We start from the raw sequence: 22,930 nt of genomic DNA on the forward strand, positions 1-22,930 counted from the left end.
GAAAAGCTCTGTGTTTGTTTTGAGCATTTCATCCATATGAATGCATTTCTTCTAGCATATCATTTCACATGCATAATCATTCTTCTTCCTGGCTATAGAGTTTTGTTCTTCCATTGTCATTAGACTTGTTGTTCTTGACATATCTTTGAATGAGAACATAGTTCAGGATGGTTTTACTGTCCTCAGAGAAGTAAAACTTGCTTCTTGCATGAAAATCACCATCTTCCTGTTATTAAATGTTCTATCTCTTTTACATTCATGCACACGCATGTGCTGTCTTTGTCTGGGATATGTAGAGCTTTCATTGTGGAAATTTTCATTGTTTTGGAGACATAGGATCTATTTCTGATCAATGCACGGCATTTCAATATCATCTCCATTCCGCACTGATTTAATCAGGTGTCTTTGACATTCCATATTAAGTCGTCTTTTCTTCAGTATAAACTTATGGCATGTGGTGTTTGTTGTGGGAAACCCTTGTCAAACAATTCTTGATTGCCATCTGAGCTCTTTCTTTCAGCTCCAAAAGAAATACCGCTTACTCCTTCTAAACTGAAACCATCTGCTACCCCAGAAGTGCAGCATGTGAAACCTGGTAATTTTGCACACCATTTTTATAAGTTAGTATGCAGAGAGATATATTCACTACAAATAATCTAAGCAGAATTTCCTAAAAGGGACAGGATCTGTGCATCTTGACTAACTCAGCATTCTAAAATCAGTCATTTGATGTTGTCTGATAAGAGGAACGAGCATTAAGCTCATCAGTTCTACTCATTTAGGTCCAGTGATAAATATATAAATAAGTTCTCTAGGTTTTTAACCTTCTTAAAGGACTTCAAGGGAAAAAAACTACTTCTGGGTGGCACAGAAGTATTGTTTTATGTCACATATATAAAAAATATATGTGATTATTATTTCTATAATCTCTTTTGCCAGTCCCCATCTTGCCCTTTCACACAGGCATACTATGGCAAAGATGGCATCCTTACTAGTCACAAAAGTTTGTTGATTGAAGTAAAGTACTACTCATGATCAGTTAGTCCTCCTTCAGGGAACTCAATTGAAAGGATTGCCATTTTAGTGGAAATAGGAGAGCTTTCTCATAGGAGAAGGGAAAACTTTCATATACATGCGATTCATTCTTTGACCATGGGAACGTTATCAATGTGTCATGTATTTTTTTCCTTTTCTGCTTTTTGATAAAATAATAGATATCTCTACTAATTTTCTTTTTGGCGTTAAAGGGAGCTGATTTTGTGTCCTTTAGTGATTCAGGTACTGGATCAATAAGTATTATGGTGTGCATTTCTAGAGCAATACTAAAATATTTCTGTTCTCATCTCAGCAAGATTTTGGCATTTAGAGGTTTCCTCTTTGGTATAGATTCTCTGGTATTTCTTATGGACTGAAGTCTTTTCTTCAGTCAGAGCCCTCATCTGTTGACTGAATCAAACAATGGATTAAAAATGCCCTGAGGACATAAATATGGGGAAGGAGCCTCAGAAGCAGACTCTCACACATAGCCACAAGCATACCGTGTGTAATTTCATAGCAAACAAACCTGAAAGGAGTAAAGGATATTATGTGTAAGAGCAAGACATAGTTGCATGCTTATCTAACCGGTTTAAAAACACACACCCTGAACCTTTGTAATGCTAAAGTTTACTGCTGATAAGGCTACTAATCTGTTTGATCATACTTGAATTTTTCTTTTCTAGCCCCTAAACCGTCACTTTTGGAGCCTAAAGCTTCTCAGACTGTTGAAAAACCAAAACCAACACTAGGTAATACATGGTTTTGTAGCTGTTGGCCACTCTTCTTTGCAGTCCATGTTTTTCCATCTAACTACCAGTAATTTCTTTACAGTGTTGAAAATTTGGGACATTTTTGCTTACTTTTCTACATATGTCTTTCAAATGCTTAAAACCAACCTGGAGTTCAAAAGAATAAACAGCATTATTATTTTACCTGTCAGGTGTCTTGCAATAATGAATTGCTAACTTAATGAGAGGAACATTTTGATGTGATTGAAAGCTACAATTGTTTATTTTAAATTTAATTACTGACTACTACAGCAAAGAACAAGCAGAGATTTTGTTGTGTGGTAGTGAAGTCTTTGGAAGAGTTTTGAGAAACCTTCTTAGCAAGTCTGATTTTGCCATTGCATTTGTTCTCAGTAGCCATCTGTTGCTTCATTTCAGCCATGAAGAAAGTGATTTTCATGTGATACAGTAGAAAGGATAATGTTGTAATCCAGTGTATTTCTTTCAGCTCCTAAAGAAGCAAAACTCAAACCTTCTGCATCTAAACGTAGACCATCTGGCAGACCCCAAAAGCCACGAACTAAACCTGGTAACTGACTTCCATAGCAAACATTTGTTATATCACTTAAGTAAGATACCTCAGTTTAATTTTATTCTCTGTGAAGCTCAGCATTAGAGATCAGAAAGATGAGCACTGAGGGAGTTTGCTCCTTGAAGAGTATTATTTTTGTGTTGAACCAAAAAATTCTGAAGCAAAGCCAGAAAGCTTTTAACTTTCATAGCCCAAATCACCAAGTCGCATGGCCTGCCATTGAAACAAATTGTTTTCCTGCTTTTCATTTCAAAATAACAAGTTTTCCAACTTAGTGCAGCACAGATACCAGAAAATGCAAACTCTCTTGCTTTGTTGATGGTTGTAGCATCTTACTAGAACAATAAGGTTTGTATTGATTCAGTGATCATTAATGCATATGTAGACATACCTGAAACTGTGAAAATAAGAGTCAGTGATTTTTGCTCTGGAATTTAGTAAAGGCGTATTTTATGAAAGCAAATGAAATTGCACCTTTGCACTGGGGTTGAATTTGATCTATGATGTGTATCTGAGGTAAAAGACACCTAGCACTTTCTGGACCTGAAGAATAAGTGAATACTGTTGCAAAAATATTTCTAGTGTTACATGGTCTTTGATGAAACTAGAAATCTTAAAAATGCATAATTGTATATTGTAAGAATGTATCACTTAATCCTGGAAGGGATCAGGCAATATTGGTAAATTTTTTCCAGATTCTCTGTAAAGCTTTTTTGCGTGTAAAAAGAATTACTCTCTTCAGACCAAATAATTCCTTGTGGAGCTTGTAACTAAATGGTTCTTATGACCTGGAACAGTCTCAAAATAGTGTGTAAAATTAGTTTTTCATAGTGATTACAACTCCTAAAACATTTTTACTGTAGGAAATCCAGTATTGTATTACTAGAATAATTACTGTGCTGTAGATGTCTATGTTTGAATATAGATTCAAATCCTGCATGTTGTTTTCTGAAACAGCAGAGAAAAAAAAAAAAGAACCCTCATTTGGAAACTGTTGTATAAAACTGTTTTACAGCCTTGCACTGCCAAGATAAACACTGTATGTTGATGTTACCACACTGAATGACTATATAACGAGTTTCTACGAAGAAGGTGGCATGATTCTGTGCTTGTACAGATGTCTCTTGTTTGTCGTTTCCCTATTAGTGGTTTCACTGATTGATCAGATGGAATCCCAAGAAACACTTTTTAATCATAATTAAGCTTGTAATGATCTTCCTGTAATATTTGTGAATTTGGCGTTTGTTTGATTGGAAAAATGATTATATTCTTGTTCAGAAATTATTGAGGCACAAAATATGCAGTGGATGGGGATAATCTTGCTTTTGGATAGGTGGCAAAATGGTCAAAGAGCAAGGATCTCTTCTGTATTTCAGGGCCACTTGGGAGTTCAGTTTAAAGTCTAAACTTATATCATGACAGTGATTGTCACTTTTCTGTAACAGTGAATCTAAATAATGAAAAATATGTGCCAAATTTATACTTGATCGCTGACTTACTAATGACTGTAAACTTTCACAGTCTTATCACAGTACTAAAGACAGCATAATGTTAGATAGATCGGTGCATATATGTAGTTTTTCCTTTTACAATCTTCTCTCCCTTACTAGGACTATGAGGGTCCTGGAGGGACTTCTAAACATGCATCTTCAGAAATGCAGTCATACCAGAGAACCATACATTCTCAGCCTATGAGAACTCTGCTTGATAACTTGATGCATGTCTGTCTTACTATTTTCTGCCCTTCAAAGTCTAGGTTACCCAGCTGCTCAGTGCTTATAACTCAGTAATCTGATAAATTGTTCAATGCTATCAAGAGTAACTTTTATGTCAAAGTCCTCCTATATTGTCTGGGAGTTATAATTAGATGCTCTACTTTCAGAAGGGTCAAAGGAATTGAAAGTAATTTTATTTTCTCCCAATGTTATTCTCCTCTCATCATCATTCTGAGAAATCCACCTTCCAGCTCTACCTTTTAATCTTGAAAAGTCTACATCAAATATGAATGTTTTAAATGGACTGAAAAGAAATCAGTAACAGAGACTTCAAGGATCTCTTTAGGATTTTCACCTGAAATATTTCACATCTAACCTTTATTGTGGAAGAACACTGTGGAAGAAATTCAGGAAAAATAACAGAAAGATTTACCAAAGAAAACTGATTTATCTGGTACTCTTTCTTTTTAATGGTCTACAGCCCTAAAGAATAAAAACAGATTGTCAGGGAAACAAGATGAAGACTCGGAGAGCTCCTCTGCCAGTGGTGTTCCTTTAGCATAAATGCACTTTTATTTTCAAAGCGCAGCAAAAGCCTCACAGAGCAGCTACTGTTGCTTAAAAGCATTCAGTAAATATATTACTTTCTCAGCATTTCCATTTGAATAATGGGGAGGGGACAGATTTTAATTGTGAAATGAGAGCAGCTGATGCATACTAGAAGTTGAGAAATAGATACAGATGCCTGTACTTTGCTCAAGAAGATTCTCTTTATTCCATCAGCAACTATTCTGGTGTCAGTCGCTACTAGGAGTCCCTACATACATGAACGTCGAAAGACTGCAGAGGGTAATGACTACAAGTCATCTTTAGTCATTCTTCTTTTCACTGGTTTGATAATATGTGCAGTTGAAAACACCATTTCCTGTAGGCATCTTGCTTATTCATGTGTGGTCCAAACCCGACAATGGAAATACACTCTTGGTGCTTTATTATTTTTCTGTGCCTCTAGCATGGAGATACCGCCTTCTAAATGACAGGGTATCACTTCAAAGATATCTGATTAGAAGCTTCAATTACATTAGAAGAAGAAAGTGTAAAAATTATTACAACAATAAAGATTTTATGAAATATAAAAATAACATAATCTAAAAATCATATTTCAAGTACAAATTGCTGAACAATTTCTGCAGAAAGGAAAGTGCTTTGTTGCACATAAATGAGCATTGCTTTGATAATTTCTCAAATTTATGGAAAATATTTCATCTTTTCATTTGATCCATGGAAACTTATGTTCAATTGATGAAAAAACCTATGTGTTTCTAGTTTTAGTGAGGAGGAAATTTTATATAAAGCTACCTTTATATATAGCTACCTTTTTTGGTACGGGAGTATATATTTTGTGATGTGTTTAATAAGTATGTTTTAATGTAGACTAAGAACAAAGATGTCCTTTGCAGTGATTCTTGAAATATTGTACCTAATTCAAACTATTGAGTCACTGTTTGCATTTACTGTGCAGATTGTACTCTGAGAAGTGCTTCAAGATGTTTTAAGAGATATAGCTTTGCTCCTTAAAACCTGAATGAAGCTAATTACACATATAATACTTTTCTGGACAAAGATGGCTTTAAGTCTGTGCTTAAAGTGCTAAATGATTTGATTAAATAGAATCAATTTATTTTGGTTAATTAGCAACAAATCACTGCAGTTGGGAACAGTAAATCTAAGTTCTACTTCATAAATGACTTTAAAAACTCTTCCAATGACCTTGATTTGCCAAGGTCAACATTAGATAATAATGTTTTCTAAGCATCATTTCTCAGCTCTCTTTTCTTTGGCTTTTGGTTAAAATTTTCAAACCTAATTTTCTGCAGAATAGCATCCAACTTTTTGATTATCCCTTTCTTCAAAGCCTCCCTCTGCTTGTTTTCCCATAACCAATAGCACTTAATGCATCAAACCCATAGCATGATTTTTTTCTGTGTTTATTCATTGATATGTACTGACGGTAATTACCTAGACTTTATCTATTGCTAAATGCGAAAGTGATTCTTCTATGGTACACCATTTAATTTCAGCTTAAATACTGGTTTTTACAAACCAGTGTCCAAAATCACAGTCCACACATTTGAAGCTCAAATCATTTGCTAAGACCATAACCCTCAAGCTAAATCTGATAGGGTGCTTCTTTTGAAATTGTCTATTTTGAGGCTTGCTATTTGTGTAGAAAATAAAAATGTTTAAAATGTCAACTTGTTTTTCCTGGAGGAGGGAGAAGGAAGTCATTCATTATTTTGGGATAATATTTATACAAAGAGAAATCAAAATGCTTCAGAAAACAATTTGCAGACATTTATTTTCATTTTGAATATCTTAAGTATTTTTGTCTTTTTAAATACTCACGGCTTTTTCAGAGGCAACCTGAAAATAGAAAGGTCACCTTAGTGGAAAATTTTAACTGTTTCGTCATGGTCAGCATGCCGCTTTCAAGGACTAGCAGACCTCAGTTTGAGGATACTTTCCATTTTTGTACATCAAGAGTCCCTTGCTCCCTTTAAGATATGTGATCTCTTCCCTTGCTTGTTCTAGGATTTACTGATTTCTATTAACATTTTTGCTTCTGTTGCCATCAAGTTTGTGCTATTATGTTCTTCTTATTGAACTTGTATTATTAGGAAGTTCAATTGTCCATGGTTTTAAAAAGTTAATTTGAAGATCTGTGTCACTGTGGCACAGTATTAGCACCTGCTTTTATACTTCCCAGTGGAGTAATTTTAAAGTTTTTTTTAGTTCTTCCATGCTTACCTTCTCACACTGTTCCTGTTGCAGTCTTGGAACCTATTACACTTAGAATTGAACCACCAAGGTCAACAGTTGGTAATGATGTTTTCTTGGCAAGCTGTCATATTTGCTTTTTTCATCACAGAAAGCATCACTGAAGTTAATCACCTTATGCCTTAGGATTGTTTCATTAAACTCCATTTTTCTTCTAGGTAATTCTCTTGCTTGACATTCATGGCAGTTGGGTGTATTCCTCTCTTCAGAGTCAGAAAGTCTCTTTTTCTTTTCTTTTTTTTTTTTTTTTTCAAGAAAATGATGCTGGCAGCTCTGGATAACCTTTCTTATAATTCTGCTTATATGTACTTGTCCCAGCTTTTTATTTTAAAAAATAAACCCCAAGCTTCAAAAATTACTAAAATTCCACTCTCTTGCTTAGATTGCTATAAACACATGGAAAGTATTACCTGACTTCCCTACTTTCTATGAAGAACCATTTTTTCTCTGTTGCAGGTGTGAGGTTTCTGTGTTAAACATGATACCAGATACTAATTACTGTGCAATTTAAGCAACTTATTACCCACATTTTCTCTTCCAGCTCCAACGGAGACTCAGCGTATTCCTTCTATACCTAAAACTTCACCCAAAACTCATATCCCACAAGCCAAAGATGGTAAACTGCTTTGTGTGATTATTTCTAATACAGTTTATATTGGATTCAAATATATTTCTCGAACAGTTGTTTAGGTAACTGAGACAGTTAAAACATAACGGGGTTCTGTTCTGCTGTGTGTTCAGTGATTTGCTTGCAGTTTTCAGGAGTAGTAGCATTCACTAGATATTTTTCATCATGCAGAAGAATAAATCTCTGCTACTTCATGGCAGCAGAAAGAGAATATTGTTGTTAAACTCAGATTACAGTGGTAACTAAAGGAAATACCTAACAATTGAAGTGTATATTATGGCTACTTAGGTGGTACAGTTCTTTCTCACACTGATTGTTTTGTTACAATAAATACGTTTTCCTTTGAAGTCACAATTACTTACTTTCATTACATTATTATTTCCTGCATGAGCAAGTAGATTACTTGGTAAATAGCTACTATTTTTTTATAAGTATTGGTACTTTTTAGCATTGGTTATCATTTATGCTGTATTCAAAAAAAAATTGATTTTTCTACTGTGTCATTAAATGTGAGTGCGGGTAATGTCAACAGAAAATTACAAGGGTATTGAATATCAATGTAAGTTATCTTTTGGTAAATGTGAAAAAAATCATGATAATCACTTTACTGAAGATCTGTAAAATGTACATAAAGTAATATTTTTGAAATCTGATGTTATGTATTAGATATGATTTCCTCATGCAGAAAATGGTCAAAATCCTTATTCTCTCATAATCTATAATACACAGAACTTTTTTTACAGCATCATCCACTTATCTTGTGATTGCTTAAAAGATTTGGTAATTGTCACCCATGCAGAAGAATTGACACAGAGAGGGGTACCATCTCTATTATGCCTGTGCTTATAATGAGGGAAATGCAAGAAAACACCATAAACTTTAAATCCTTATGCCCCTTAAACACCCAGTTTAATTTTAGATACATACCAGTTTATAGCTGAAGTTCATGATCATGCAATGCAATACACTGTAATGATCTTTAATAATATAGCATCCAGTAAACAAACAAGTGGTCTCTGATTCCAATTGTATATATAAATTGCATTTGAGATACACCACAAAGGGAAGAGATTTGTGTCCTTAAAAAGCCATGTGAATAAGGGAGTGATATATTTTGGATATCTCATTGAAGCCCATGGGAGAACTACATTCACATTATGTTTCAGCTTACGCTGCTTTCTCAGAGACTTCATTTAATATAATGGTTTTTGTATGGTGCAGTGTACATAGTATATAATTCAAAATACAGTTATTGAACAAGTAATGCTAATTGTAAATGCAATTACTCACTTCAATTTTTCTAATAGCTTTTATGTTTTGTCTCTGATACAGTCCTGAAATTTGTAACACTTAGAACTGATCAACTAAAACCAGCAATAGGTAACAGCTTTACCTACAGAGACCATCACATTTAGCTTTTTTCTCAGTATACACCAATCATCACAAATACATCTTCATTGTGCTCCACTGTCATAATTTTTTACTATTAAATTTAGTCTTTAGGTTGGGGAGGGGAGCTGTGCGTGATTTTACACTAACAATTCGTAATCATCTTGTTTGTTTTTTCTTACACAAATGTGTTCTGTAAAGCACAACAATGTTCCTTTGAGTACATGTCTCTGTACTGAGTTTCTGGTCTGTGCTGCTTCATCTTTGAAATTGGTCTGTCCATACTGGCCTTGCTTTATGTTACCCTGCTACAGAGGTTCTCCATCAGCACTATTTTTCTGTGTACCAGACATTCATACTTCTTCGTTTCTCATACAAGCTTTTTGTGTTTCCAGAGGGTTCCAGAGGCATGTATTCTTTTTTGATATTATGCCTTATTAGTCTCAATTCTTGAAAGATTTTAATAGTTGCTTTTTTTAAAAAATTTCAGTTCCAAAAGAAACACAGTATTTTCCCTCCAAGCCTAGAACATCACCAAGTTCAGAGGTGCCACAAACCAAAGCTGGTAAGTACACTCTTTGTTTTTCTTACTAAACTTATATGTGTGTCTTGCTGTCCTGTGGAGCTTCAGATAAACATGTATCCCTCGGGTGTATATGTTGGAGCACATACACTCAAGGTATTTATAATCAACCAAGTCACTGCAACAGTGGGCATTTTCTGTGCAGTTGTCAATGACAATAGGTCTTTTCTGTGTGAATTTGGGTTTGGGAAAAGTGAAGGTGAGAAGGAGGTGTGTCATTGCAAAGAAGAAGGATTTTTTCTGTATTTCTCAAATTGTGTACTTGTTTTTTCTTTATCAGGCACAGTTGTTCACTTATACTTTTCAGTTCACTTCTGCACCTCCCTTATGACGTTAAGAGATTTAAGAATGTGTAATATTTTCTATAATGTTTACACAGCTTGGTAGAGAGCATTATGCAACCCTGAGCTAATTAAAGATGAAGAAAGAAAGTTACACAACTCACACTAACAACTATATGAGATAGTGTGGTGGGTTGACCCCAGTCATTAGCCCACTAGCCCCTTGATCATTCCACCTTGCAATGTGCTGGGGGAGAGAATCATAAGAGCAAAGCAGAGTTAACAAAAAAATCGTAGTTTAAGATAAAGGCAGATTCAACAAGGATAGAGAGAAAACCAAAGTGATATGAAGGTAACCACACGCTACATCCCACCAGCAGACCAGTGTCGCTCTAAGAGCAATGGGCCCTTTGGAAAGTTTTGCTATTAAGCATGGCATTATGTGAGGTGATTCAAATCAATCACCAAATATTCATTTGGTCAATTTGTTTCAGCTATCCCTGCTGTGTCCCCTCCTAGCATCCTTACCACCTCCAGTCTACTTGCGTGGGGGTAGAGTTAAAAACTAAGAAGTCCTTGGTGCTGTAACAAGCACTATTCAGCAATAGCTAAAACATTGGTGTGTTATCAACGTTCATGAATCCAAACTGGAGTACCACAGGAGCTGCTGTGAAGAAAGTAAACTCCGTCCCAACCAGACCCAGTACAGGTATCCAAAGTATATGCAGTATTAGATAGTGCTGCTGGAGAAATGGGCAGAAAAATGACAACTAAGTTTCCTTTTCCCCCCAGTAAATCTATGCCTATTGCTTGAATCAAAACCTTGACATAAGTCAGGAAAGTGCACAAAGTTGAAGGTGAAAAAACACCCACAATTTCTTTGTGTTTTTTTATAAAAGCTTCAGATTGATATTTGGGCCCTGTTCTGTATTACAGCTATTGCCTTGAATTGGAGGCAATTCTGAGGAGCATAATACTGACGTGTTGAGTTTCAGAGAGGAGTGACAGTCTGTCATTGGCTGTAGCAGGATGATTGTATGATCATTGTGGAAGTAGTCATTGTTTTGATTATTCTTGGTAATACTTGCTTTTGTTGTTTTCTTGGTTTTTTTGGTTTTCTTGTTGTTTTTTTTTTTTATCACATTAATGCAGTTCTGGAACCAACCACATTTAGAACTGAGAAACCAAAGTCAACAGTAGGTAATGATATTTTCTTACTTGAACAGCTATGTTGTCTTTCCTCTTCAACAGAAATCATTAAGAGTAGACCTGCAAAAATTTGTCACCTTTCTTTGTGTGAGCCTTAATAATTTATAGGTCAAGATTCTCTGTCTCTTTTCTTATTTTCTACAAAACAGTTGAGGAGGATCCTTTCCTTTCAAGTTGTTATGCACATAACATAGGGCAATTTCCTTCAGTATTTAATGGCAAGAGGCAGAGAGCAGATCAGAATAGGATTCTAACTTGCATGTTCGCAGTCATACAGTAGAGGTGGCACTGTTCTCGTTAGTCATACGGTTTAGGTGAGCAGGGCTGCATGTTGCAAGTTTTCTTTCTCTACTTCCTTTCCCCTCCAGTTTTACTAAACGATATTTAGTCCTTCATAGAGGACTGAAAAGTAATTCTGTTTCACTCAAACCTCAGTTCCACTGCTGGAAAAGAATCGCTTCAGTGATCTTTGGGTCATATGATTCCTTGAGGCAGATCCCTTTGAGTAAGGCATTTTTATCATTTGAATCTGGTACTGCAAATCATTCCAGTACAACCTCCATTACAGTCTAGTGTTGTCTTTGTATTTGAAGCTACTTGTTTTCTTCTGTTAAGTCTCTCTCTGCTCTCGTGAGACCTTGCTTGGGGTATTGTGTACAGTTCTAGTGTCCTCAACGTAAAAAGGACATGGAACTGTTGGAACAAGTCCAGAGGAGGGCCACGAGGATGATGAGGGGGCTGGAGCACCTCCCATATGAAGATAGGCTGAGAAAGTTGGGGCTGTACAGCCTGGAGAAGAGAAGGCTGCGTGGAGACCTCATAGCAGCCTTTCAGTATCTGAAGGGGGGCTATAGGGATGCTGGGGATGGACTATTCATTAGGGACTGTAGTGACAGGACAAGGGGTAATGGGTTAAAACTTAAACAAGGGAAGTTTACATTGGATATAAGGAAGAAGTTCTTTACTGTTAGGGTGGTGAGGCACTGGAATGGGTTGCCCAGGGAGGTTGTGAATGCTCCATCCCTGGTGGTGTTCAAGGCCAGGTTGGACAAAGCCTTGGGTGACATGGTTTAATGTGAGGTGCCCCTACCCATGGCAGGGGATTTGGAACCAGGTGATCTTAAGGTCCTTTCCAACCCTAACTATTCTATGATTCTAAGTCCTCTTCTTAAATAGAACCTGTAATTCTGTCACATGCTTAGTTGATAGTATGCCTCAGAAAGTTATCTTTTTTCTCTTTAGACCAATTTTATTTAAAAAAAGCTCTTCTCTTCTGCATTGCTTCCACAGAATATCTTTAGTTTAAATTTTTGATCTGGTTTGAGGTTTTTTTGGTGGTTTTTTTTTTTTCTTTTTTTAACTGTTATGGGTGGTAATGGACACTGAAACCTCAGAAAACTTTAGTATGGTGTAACCAAATTTCTTTCTTTCAGCTCCTAAAGATACACTTCATGGGACTTCTGAACCTAAAACATCACCCAGTCCACGTGTTCCTCCAACTAGAGCAAGTAAGCTTGTCAATATTTTGCCTTTTACTGCATGAAAGTTTTATCAGTTTGAAAATTGTCAAAATTTACTAGTTCTCTGAAAGTACAAAGATAATTACTGCATATGCTGTGGTTTACTGTCATTATTGGTTTTGCTATGTAGTTGTCATGGAACAAGATAATCCGCTAAATATTATACATGTCCATAACTCGTAGGGAATGGTAGGAAAATGAGGGTTAACAGTCATCTTGAGCCTTTGCACATCAGAAAGTTAGTGTCTTAATTTCCAGAAAATGTGACAGAAGTATTTATATTTTCCAGTTACTTATTTACAAATGTAGAATTATACTACTTTCCTGTTGCCAAAACTTTGAAAATACTTATGTCCATTTGAAAATTAGTGGTAAATTTCTATGTTTCTTCTTCTTTGCTGGAGTTTGTTTTAATGCACAGCTGAGTAAAATAAGCACAAATTTTTGGCACATGAAACACTTAAGAAGAGCAACAAGGTTAAGTGTTAGAACTACAGCAGTTTACTCTGTAGAAAGCTCTGTGTGATAGAGCTGAAAGGAGTGGAGAGTTAATCCAACACTGCACTGTAACAGTCACTTTGTCCTTTAGTCTCTGCATGAGCATGTCAGGAGATCTCTTTGCGATTACTTTCAAATGGAAATACTTTCTAAAAAAAAAATTTGGCCAAAAATGAATCTTCTGTCTGGAAAATCAAAAGGTTTATATTGAATTGTTATTCTCAGTAACATGTTCAAAACTTTGCACATCTACAGGTCCAAAAGAAAGTTGGAGAGGCTCTTCCAAGCCTAGAGCATCACCAGGTCTGGGCATAACACACACAAAACCTGGTAAATACACTGTTGTTTTGTTGTGTTTGAAAATCCAGGGTTTATTTTGGGTTGTCTTTCCTCAATGAATCAGGTGTTGATTAACATCTCTTCTTATTACAGACAAATAGGTTTTCTAATGATCACATGTTTAAAGGAAGATAGAGCTGATTTGTATTTTTAATGGCTGAGTTTTGATGAGTTGTGTATGCTTTTCAACCACATGACGGCTGTCACTGATGAATAATCTGCATATCATGGTAGACAACATGCAAACATTATAAGAATGTTCTTGGAAGAAATTTCATCTTTTATGCCAATCAAAATTTCTTAGAGGAAAACATATTTGAGTTCCTTTGTGTATGACTCTAAACATCTACATCAAACCACTTCTATGTTTGTGTGCTTTGGTAATGGAATTTGACCCTTAAAAGTATATACTTAATAGGAATTTTAATAGTTTGGTAGTGAACCACCAAACCTCTGTAACTCCTGATGGTTGTGAAAACATCAGTTGAACCTTCTTTCTGAGTGAGTATATATTCACTAATTCCACCAATAAATAATAATTTTTAAAAATAAATTTAAGTATGTGTTCCAATTTGAAATCAGTTATGTAAAAGGGAGTATTTTTACCCTTTTGCATGTACTTATTGCTAATTCTGTGTATGTTCTTGTTTTTATGAAGTTTTGGCACCTACTGTATTGAACAATAAATAAAAGACAGCAACAGGTAAAGATGTTACCTTGGGCTGGTGATTATTTTTTCCCTGCTGCTCCTTGGACCAATTATATATTATTAGCCTGTTTTTCACATGCCATCTTAATTTTACTGTGTTCTAGATATTGAAAGATTCCTAGCTGTTTTGTTGTCTTCATAGTAAGTTTCTTTCATTCTCATACACACTGTAATTCTTTGACACTTGTAGGAGACAAGCATGTCATGGCTATTGCAGTTGTGAGCTCTGACATACAGAGGGAAACATGTCTACTGTAGTTGTCTGTGTTCTTCCAGGTTCTGTTACTTGACTCCAGATTTTGCTTACTTGATCAATTTTCCACCCATGTTTTAATTCAGGATTTTCTTTTCTTTTGGAATTCCTCTATGCATCTGACAATTTTTCAGACTCACTTAAGGATCTTATTTTTCTTTGCAAGCACAAGGCATGCAGTGTTTGTGAAATAAACCTGTCTATGTCTGAAGACTATAAACCCTTAAAACAGGACTTTTCTTTCAGCTCCTCAAGAACCACAACATACTCCCTTTAAACCTAAAGCAGATCCCATCCCAGATGCTCCACACAGGAAGCCTGGTAAATTATCAGATTTTTTTGTCAAGCTGCAGTAGATAATTGAACACTTTCAAGAGGGTAGTGGGGGGAGTTATCAACAGCCTATTTTCGTTCCATCACTGTATGCTGTTTCTTTTCCTCATCTCATAGCCTTTCCAGTCAGGATGGTGTCATTCTTTAAGATGTTGCATATTTTGCCATAAAAGAAGACTTTATTTAAAGAGTATGTAGTGAATCCTGTAACTTCTGCACATGAGATATGGATACTGTCATCCTAAAATACTTTTCTGCTTCACTGCAAGGAAATTATAAGTTATCAACCATAGCATAACATATACCAAAATGGACCAGATATGTGACCCTCCAAATCAAAGACTAGTTCTTAAAGCCATCTTCTCTGCTAACTTCTGGTCATCCACATTGGGAAAACTTGCTGTATTATATGAAACATTAGCTGAGAATTCTTTATTCTTAAGTGTCAGATGTGGACCAAATAAACCAAATAAAGATCAATAAATCCAAGCAGTATTGGGCAGCAGGAGTATTGCTTGAGCAATCTCTGTTAATAATCAGTTCTCTATCCCCAGTTTCAGAGGCCAACACTGACCACAATTTTCTGAGAATGAAATGGTATCACTAATGAAATATTAGTAGGCATTCATTAATCTTTGAAGTATGCCTTTTCTTTCTGAGGAATAGGAAATGAAAAAAACTTGTGTTTCTATTTCAATATGTATCCCCTGTATGCATGAATTACTTAGGTTAATATTCATTCGATATCTCTGTATAGCTTTATGAAGTTTATGTGCTCTGTTGTATGTATCTGGGGCTATCTGATGCAATATTCATGTGCAGAAAATGGTTCATCAGAGCAGAGGCTAGGGCAGATATTTTGAAGATCATTTCCACTGGTGTAGATCAGACTACCTCATGCCAAGATAACTTTTTCCAGTAAATGATTCCTACATGGCAACAATTTTAACTGAGCAGTATGAAGACAAGATTAAATAGTTCCCACATAAAAACAAAGGGTTTAATTCATAAATCAAGTCTGATACTAAGGGTCCACTGAAAAGCAGATCCTGTCCTCAGATACTCATGTATGGCAGATGTGGAAGATGTAAGATGCAGCTGTCTATTTTTGTTCCATCACTGTATGCTGTTCATGACTGTATTATTCACTGCTTCGTCCAAAGCTACAAATTTGCATATAATGAAGTTTGTGTCAGTGGCCATTTAACTTATTTGCCTTTCTTCCCAGGAATTCCAGCCGTTTGATTTTCAGCTTTACCCTTACATAATTTGCCTTATTACAGATCAGATCGTACTTACATTCCTTGTGTGCTATGAAAGAAGCTTGGGTTTCAATTATTATTATGGGTGCTGTTTGTTTTTATTTCAGCTCCAGCTGAAAAACAGTCCATTCATACCAAACCAAAACCATCTGAAAAACCAAGAGTGCCACACACCAAACCTGGTAATGGAATCCTTCCTTCAGTTTTGTGTGTTTGTGTTTAAAGATTCCTTCCCTTAGCCTTGGGTTTTGTTCTTTTTAATGGAATTGTTCATAGCTGGCTTTGTGCTCAAATAAAGGCATTACACTTAATCAAAAATATGCCGAAACTACACTAAAAATAATAGGATGATTTCTAGTATGCATTGAAAATGGTTTTTCTCCTTTCTGTTAAATACAGCAAATGATGACTAAAATGTAGTAATGTGGATGCTGACAAATTTCAGTGGCTGGATAGACCATGTTCTCTCTGATTACTTCCTAGCAATCAGAGATGCAACTCTATGAGCACTTTTTCTGTTTCCATACATAAAACGCAGCAGAACTCCTTTGCAATGTGCTTATGCAATTGACAACTGACATTGTGCTCTATCCTGAAAGAAGTCTTTAAAACAGTTACAGGGGGCTGAGTCTCTTTCCATTTTTGTTACAGAAGGAATGTACAAAAGTTAACAGTATCTGTCGGCAGCTGATTTTTAAACTATTCTGCTACACTTTAGTTTGGGGCATTTTTAAGTTTTAGAAATAGTGCATTTCTAAAGCAGCATTTTTAGTTTGTTTCTATTACAGTTCAATGTTCTAAGATTCTTCACGTTCTCTCCTTAACAGCAATTCATCAGACAACTCCACAACCAATTATTACAAAATCTTCTACTACCACCGAGCATTCAAGGGCAACAATGGGTAAATAAGTTTCCTTGATGTTAAGAAACTGGTATTCTTAATTTTTCTGTGAAGAAATCCCTAGAGAACATGCTCCAGTGTGGTACTTTCTGAAACATCATTCCATTTATACTTCGTTCTGCTTGCACACATGCATGTTTCTTAATACAGATGAGTTTCAGTTCTATCCTAGAAGTAAAGCAGAAATAGCCTACAGCTCATGTCTGGTCAGAAGACTGTATTTGTCGAATCTCCTACCAAGTTCAGTGGTCTAATTTTTCTTTTAGAGCAAGAATTTTAACCTCTAGCTCAATTTATCCTACAGCACTGTGCTAGGACTTTTCTGTGGTTTGGATAGTCATTTTATTTCAGGTTCCAAAAAGCCATGGAATTGTTATTGTCTTTTTTTCAGGTGTTTGAGGCATGAATTCTCTGTGGTCTAAATACGACATTGGATCATGACTCCTGAAAAATACAATAATAATCTTTTTTCCTTTTTTTTCAGCTCCAAAAGAAACACTGCTCATTCCTTCCAAACCCAGAACATCTGTTGGGCCAGAAGTACCACAGACTAAACCTGGTAATTTAAAGCTTTAACTTCAAAAGTGTTATTGTGGCACTGCTTTAGTTACTTTGTCTTCTGTCATTCAGTACTGCAGTCATGTGACATCCATGATTTGTGGACAGAAATTAGCATCATTGTTCAGCTCAAAGTATGTTAATAAATTATATCAAACGGAATGCCCATGAATTGTATCTATTTCCATGGGGAGCAGAAGTTGGTTGGTTTTCTTGAATTAGTAGGTTAGTAGCCTTGAAAAATGCAATGAATTAGATTAATTTCAATAAAAATACTCTGCTGTAGCCAGCTTCACTATGTTCTTTTCTTTTGGGGGATTTTATTACTCTATATACATTTGCTTCAATTTCTCAAGTACTTTTGAAACTTGGGTGTCAGAATCTTACTCCAAGATAGCTAGATGCTAAGAGTACAGCGGTGATTTTTGCAGTAACTACAGCAGATTTAGGGATGCGTAGTTATAATCCAGTCATGTCATAGCTGACAAGTGCCATGTTTTCGTACCACTAAAAAATTAGTTTTAGGTAGAGAATTTTTGAAAACAGAATCTATAGGTTTATTCTTTGGCTTTAAAATCATTATAACAATGCATATGCAAAATTGCTGTTAAGAAAGTTGTTAAAAACAAATGGCACTATTTAGCTACTGCTATTTATGTCAGTAAGTAGGTTTCTTTTCAGCTTCCTTATTTTAGCCTTATTTCTGAAAGAGAAAGAGATTTGTAGTGTGTGCCTCTGGCTGCCAGTCTCTCCTTTTAATCCAGTAACTTAGATATCTTTCACTAAATTCAATCATATTTGGGTAAGGGAAGAATATCTGAAAGATAAAACCACTACTATAAGCTTTTAGGGAATTTTTAGGAAGTGAAAATTAATATAACCAGAGTGAGAAAGACCAAAGACTGTCAGAATTCCACCTTCAGGGCATTTCTACTGAAGTTGGAGGGAGGCCAGCAAAATAGTTGCACTGTGTGGCTGTCATCATGAAAATACATCCAGCCTAATCAAAACATGTATCTATCTCACGTCTGTTAAAATTGTCTTAGTAGATGCGGCGATAGCTCTTTAGGAAACAAAGAACACAGATCCTTAATGAAATCCAACATTTTTAATTTCATTTCTCACAGAGCAATATTCTATTTCTTGTAGCTCCAAGAGCAACACACCTGGGATCGATTAACCTTGTAACAGTTCATGTTGTTGATGGGTCCAAAATGACTTTGGGTAATGAGAATATAATGTCAGTCTATTTTTCATAAAACTTGAGTTCCTCTGCTTTTGCTATATGACAATATTTACACTTTAATCAACAGAAACACCTTAATATATCTTCATGTTGTGTTCACTTGTTAGTCACATTCCACTGCATGTACAAAATGTTGCTAGTTTAAATTTTTCAGCCATTTCTTCTTTCATACAATTCTTTCTAGAAATAAGTACTTCATGTACAAGGCTGAGGAATCATATGTAAAGGCATTACCGGGTCATCTCTTTTTCTTTTGTCTGACTATATCTTCCAAGTCTTGAAAAGCCTTTTATTTGTATAGAAGCATGATTTTCAGCCAGGTTTCTAGCACTGATTCTTTTTTGTTTACAATCTGCACAAAGACAGTTTTTCCCTTTCCCCCTGTGGTGTCTTGTGTTTAAAAGGAAATAATTTGCATTTGGTAAGCAATAATATCTCCACTTTCAGCTCCCAGTGAAACGTACCAGATTTCACCCAAGGCCAAAACTGCTTTAGCAACTGAAATTCCACGCTTCAGTACAGGTAATTTTTAAGACTTTCTTAAGTTGTTATCTTGAGAGTCTGTAGATCTTAAGTAAAATCAGAACAGTTTAAGGTTTAATGGTCTGTTCATTATTACCTTTAAACTATTTCAAATATATAAAATGAAAATTCATTTTTCCCCTTATCAAGTGGGGGTTTTACTCATTGCTCTGAAAATCAAGGTTTAATCAGTATTGCCTCAAAGATGATACGAAGCTTTAAACAGTATTACTGCTGTGTATTGGATTCTCAGATGTATAGTGTTGCAAACATAGATGAAACTGACTTTTGCCTTTTTCTTTATCAAACAGTAAATCTGTAAAGCTTTTACCAAATTTAAGTGTCGAAAATGAGTAATATGTTCTTTCCTGCATAAGTATTTTCTCTGACACTGCATTAAGTGTTGGGTATAGAGTGTTTATTAGATTTGAATATCAAATAGCCAGCTCAATTTATTTAAAAAATTGACTTACAGGGATTGATGATTTGGCACAAGATGTCAGTGATTACTACTTATGCTTTCAGCTTTCACTGTGATTCACACAAATTCTGTACAACTACAATGTCAAAATTATTTGGCAAGTGAAAAGTGACAATAAGAAAAGGCTGAATGCTTCTGATTTTAACCTTGATGATGACACTATGTTTCAGCAGCCTTACACATTGTCTGCACTGAATAATTCCAGTTGTTTTCTGTTTTCGATGTGTTATGTTTTTATCTGAATATTTGATCTAGGGAAGGTTTGGTTTGGTGTTTTGAGTTTTTTTTTGTTTGATTGTTTTTTACAGAACCTAATTAAATGTCTTAAGGCCATGGATACCTTGCAGAGCTAATTCTATATCCATATACAATTGGGTAACTGGCTGTAAATATTTTATAACTTTTCCTAAGCCTAAACATGAATGTAGCTGATCAGGCTGCATGATGGAGTCATCTGACCACTAAAGAAACTAGCATTTTCAGTGTGCATTTTAGATTGGAACTCATACAATTCCCATACATCCATTTTGCTGAATCACACCGGTACATGGGCCTTTTCTGGCAAATTACACTGCAGTATTGATGTTCTGTTGACACATAACGTTTAAACTGAACATTATTTCTTTTAGCATCCCATAAAACACGTCTCACTTCTGCAAGACCAAAGCCATCTGATAAATCACAGACCAGACCAGGTAATAATTCTTTATTCAATTTAGGATGGAGTGGAGGTTAATTAATTAGTTAATTTCACCTGTTCACAGTAGAATCTTGAGTGTTGCTGGGGAAAGAAAAAAACAGTATTTTTCTTTTGATTAACCAGTCTAGAAAAAGAAAAAGAAACCAAATGTTGTTTTTCATTCTCTAATGTGGAATTGGTGGCATCACATAAAAGTGTGTTGGGTTTTCTTCTCATGGAACTTATTTTCTCTTTTAAACTCTCTCACAGTTCTTAGCAGAACCACACTAGCACCAGCTAGAACAAATGCACGTGGACTGCCAAAGTGGATTGTGCCAACAACAGGTAGAGCTGCAGTTTTGGGTGGTTTTTAACTTGTCAGTAAAAGACATGAACCTTAAATCATGTTGAACCCTGCAAAATATTTTATTGTGTTTGATTACTGAAATTAATTCCTAAGGCATACTTTACATAAATATGGGAAAACACTTTGTTGAAAAGTGTTACCCAGTTGCTTAAGTCCAAGTCAGAAGACTTGGTAAGAAAGCCTTAAGGCCAGTTATCTTGCTAGCTACTAGCTATGCACATGGTATGTTCATGTTAGACCTACTCATATTCAGACTGCAGTATTTGGACTGTGCAGTATTCAGGCTTAAATACTTCAGCACAAAGAAAGTTCCAGGTTGGTGGGTGATAGAGGAGAGTGAGCGCTAACACTTCAATTTACATGTCCTTACACACACAGATAACATACATCCCTAACCACAAAGATTTATTCAGAATACTGGTTTGTTTGTTGAAAAAAATCATTCATACTTTTTCAATTGTACTTGATTTTTTTATCCAATCAAAATAATGTTTTTGGTGCTAATTTATAATGAATCCATACATTTTATTTAATAAAGCATTAATTTATTCTGTCAATACAAATATTACTGGGGTTTTTAATACAGACAAAGGTTAATTAAATAAAGAATTTTGGGATTCTTCATCAATGATGTAGGCTTAAAAAATAATATAGGTAAATAAAATGCATATTCAAAGCAAACTTTTGGCTGTTCACCCACTACTAACAGTGCTACTATCCCATATTATTGTTCTGTGCTACCTAGGTTAGGATAACCTGAGCAATGTGCAGTCTACTTTAAACATTCCTTTTTTATCCGTATAATGTTTCTCTGTACTTCTTCTAGTGTATCTTTGGCGATTTAATACATGTTGTTGACTTCAGTATGATTTGAACTACTCATTCCTGTATATATTTCTGAGAAGCCCACCATGTTTTTAGAAATGCAAAATCTCAAAAGAGGTTGTATATTTAAAGTTGAATATTTAAATGGAATGTGAAATAGCCTGTTTAGAACATGACATACTCTTCTGTATTACATACAGAGTGGATGCCTTTATTGGAGGTATGTGCTCTTTGGCCTTTCGTAGTCCTTCTGATAAATAAAACAAGCCTATCAAATTCCAGGACATCAGAGACAGTATTAAATGACCTGCGTCAGTAGTTGTGGGTTAGAAAGTTTTAGTCTTTTATTGTGTTGGCAGTCTGTTTATAAGTGAGCTTTCTAATGTCTGATAACCAAAATAGGCAGAACTCACACAGGTCTCCAGGAGTAGGTGGCCTTTGAAAGCACCTTATGAAATCATGCACAAATACACAATTATGTTAAACAGTATATTATGCTTTTCCATTTTCCCATACAGTAGTAACCTTTGCAGAGGCATTTGTAGATTAAAAAGAAGAAAAAAAAAGCATGCTAAGTAAATCAGCAGTATAAGCATAATAGTAGACATATAAATTCCTAAATGTAGTTTATTTTGCTTAATGCTTTTTTGGGTATTGTTTTAAGCAATCTTGTTTCAAATGCTCCTGTTGGAGTGCCCACTAGTTCTCATTGTTTCCATGTCTTTATAGTAGTGCAAATTGCCAGGAAGAACTAGAGCTTCATTGTGGTAGATCATGTCAAAGATCATCACAAGACTACTGCCGTATTGTGCATACTATGTATACTAAAAGGCAAGTAAGTGCCTTTTAGAATTCTTCCAGAAAATGATACTTCAAGTAATGTTTTCCATTGCTTTTCCAACCCTCCTGACATAGCATACCTCTCTGTGAGTCTGCACCTTTCTTCTCAGTAGTGTAGGGAAATCACCAATGAATTTTATACATTCATGACATTGAGAGAGGACTGCAGCTTTTCAAAATTTCTCAGTCTATTTTCCTTGGTGATCCATAAGTGGAATCCCAAGTCTTCTGTAAAGCAGGTATATCACAGTATTGTGACAAATGCAGTGTCTGAGCCTACAGGACTCTTTGCTCATAAAAAACTTCTCACAAAATGAGAGGGTTCAGGTAACCAATTAAATCACCTGAATCTCTCTTAAGCAATGTGCGCTTACATATTGCAAACAGAATTCCTAAGTCTGCAGAAGAGACTTGGAAAAGAGAACTCTACTAACTCTACTAACCTAAATCTTACTTCTTTTTCAGTGGATGATATCTTATAAATATTTTAACATTTTAAGGTATCCGGATGATTTTTCTGTGTAGGGAAATTGATTTCTTCCATTATGAAAATGATATCTTATTTTCTGTGGTTAGCTTATCAGAACCCTTAACA

The 22,930-nt window shown here is 35.4% G+C and overlaps 1 protein-coding gene across 1 annotated transcript in view; it reads left to right on the forward strand.

Moving 5' to 3' along the window:
• The window catches only part of ABI3BP (ABI family member 3 binding protein), a gene marked incomplete at its 3' end in the record, with an annotated part of 147,773 nt that overhangs the window by 87,020 nt on the left and 37,823 nt on the right, over positions 1–22,930 (forward strand). The window contains 18 exon segments of the mRNA XM_080613490.1: positions 521–595; positions 1,722–1,787; positions 2,275–2,355; positions 4,857–4,922; positions 6,906–6,953; positions 7,453–7,527; positions 8,872–8,919; positions 9,419–9,493; positions 10,945–10,992; positions 12,435–12,509; positions 13,275–13,349; positions 16,023–16,097; positions 16,743–16,817; positions 17,302–17,376; positions 18,525–18,599; positions 19,069–19,143; positions 20,254–20,319; positions 20,574–20,648. Coding sequence (XP_080469616.1) covers positions 521–595; positions 1,722–1,787; positions 2,275–2,355; positions 4,857–4,922; positions 6,906–6,953; positions 7,453–7,527; positions 8,872–8,919; positions 9,419–9,493; positions 10,945–10,992; positions 12,435–12,509; positions 13,275–13,349; positions 16,023–16,097; positions 16,743–16,817; positions 17,302–17,376; positions 18,525–18,599; positions 19,069–19,143; positions 20,254–20,319; positions 20,574–20,648 — 1,248 coding nt within the window.

This window comes from Psittacula echo, assembly GCF_963264785.1.
Source record: "Psittacula echo genome assembly, chromosome: 3".
NCBI classification, from domain to species: domain Eukaryota; kingdom Metazoa; phylum Chordata; class Aves; order Psittaciformes; family Psittacidae; genus Psittacula; species Psittacula echo.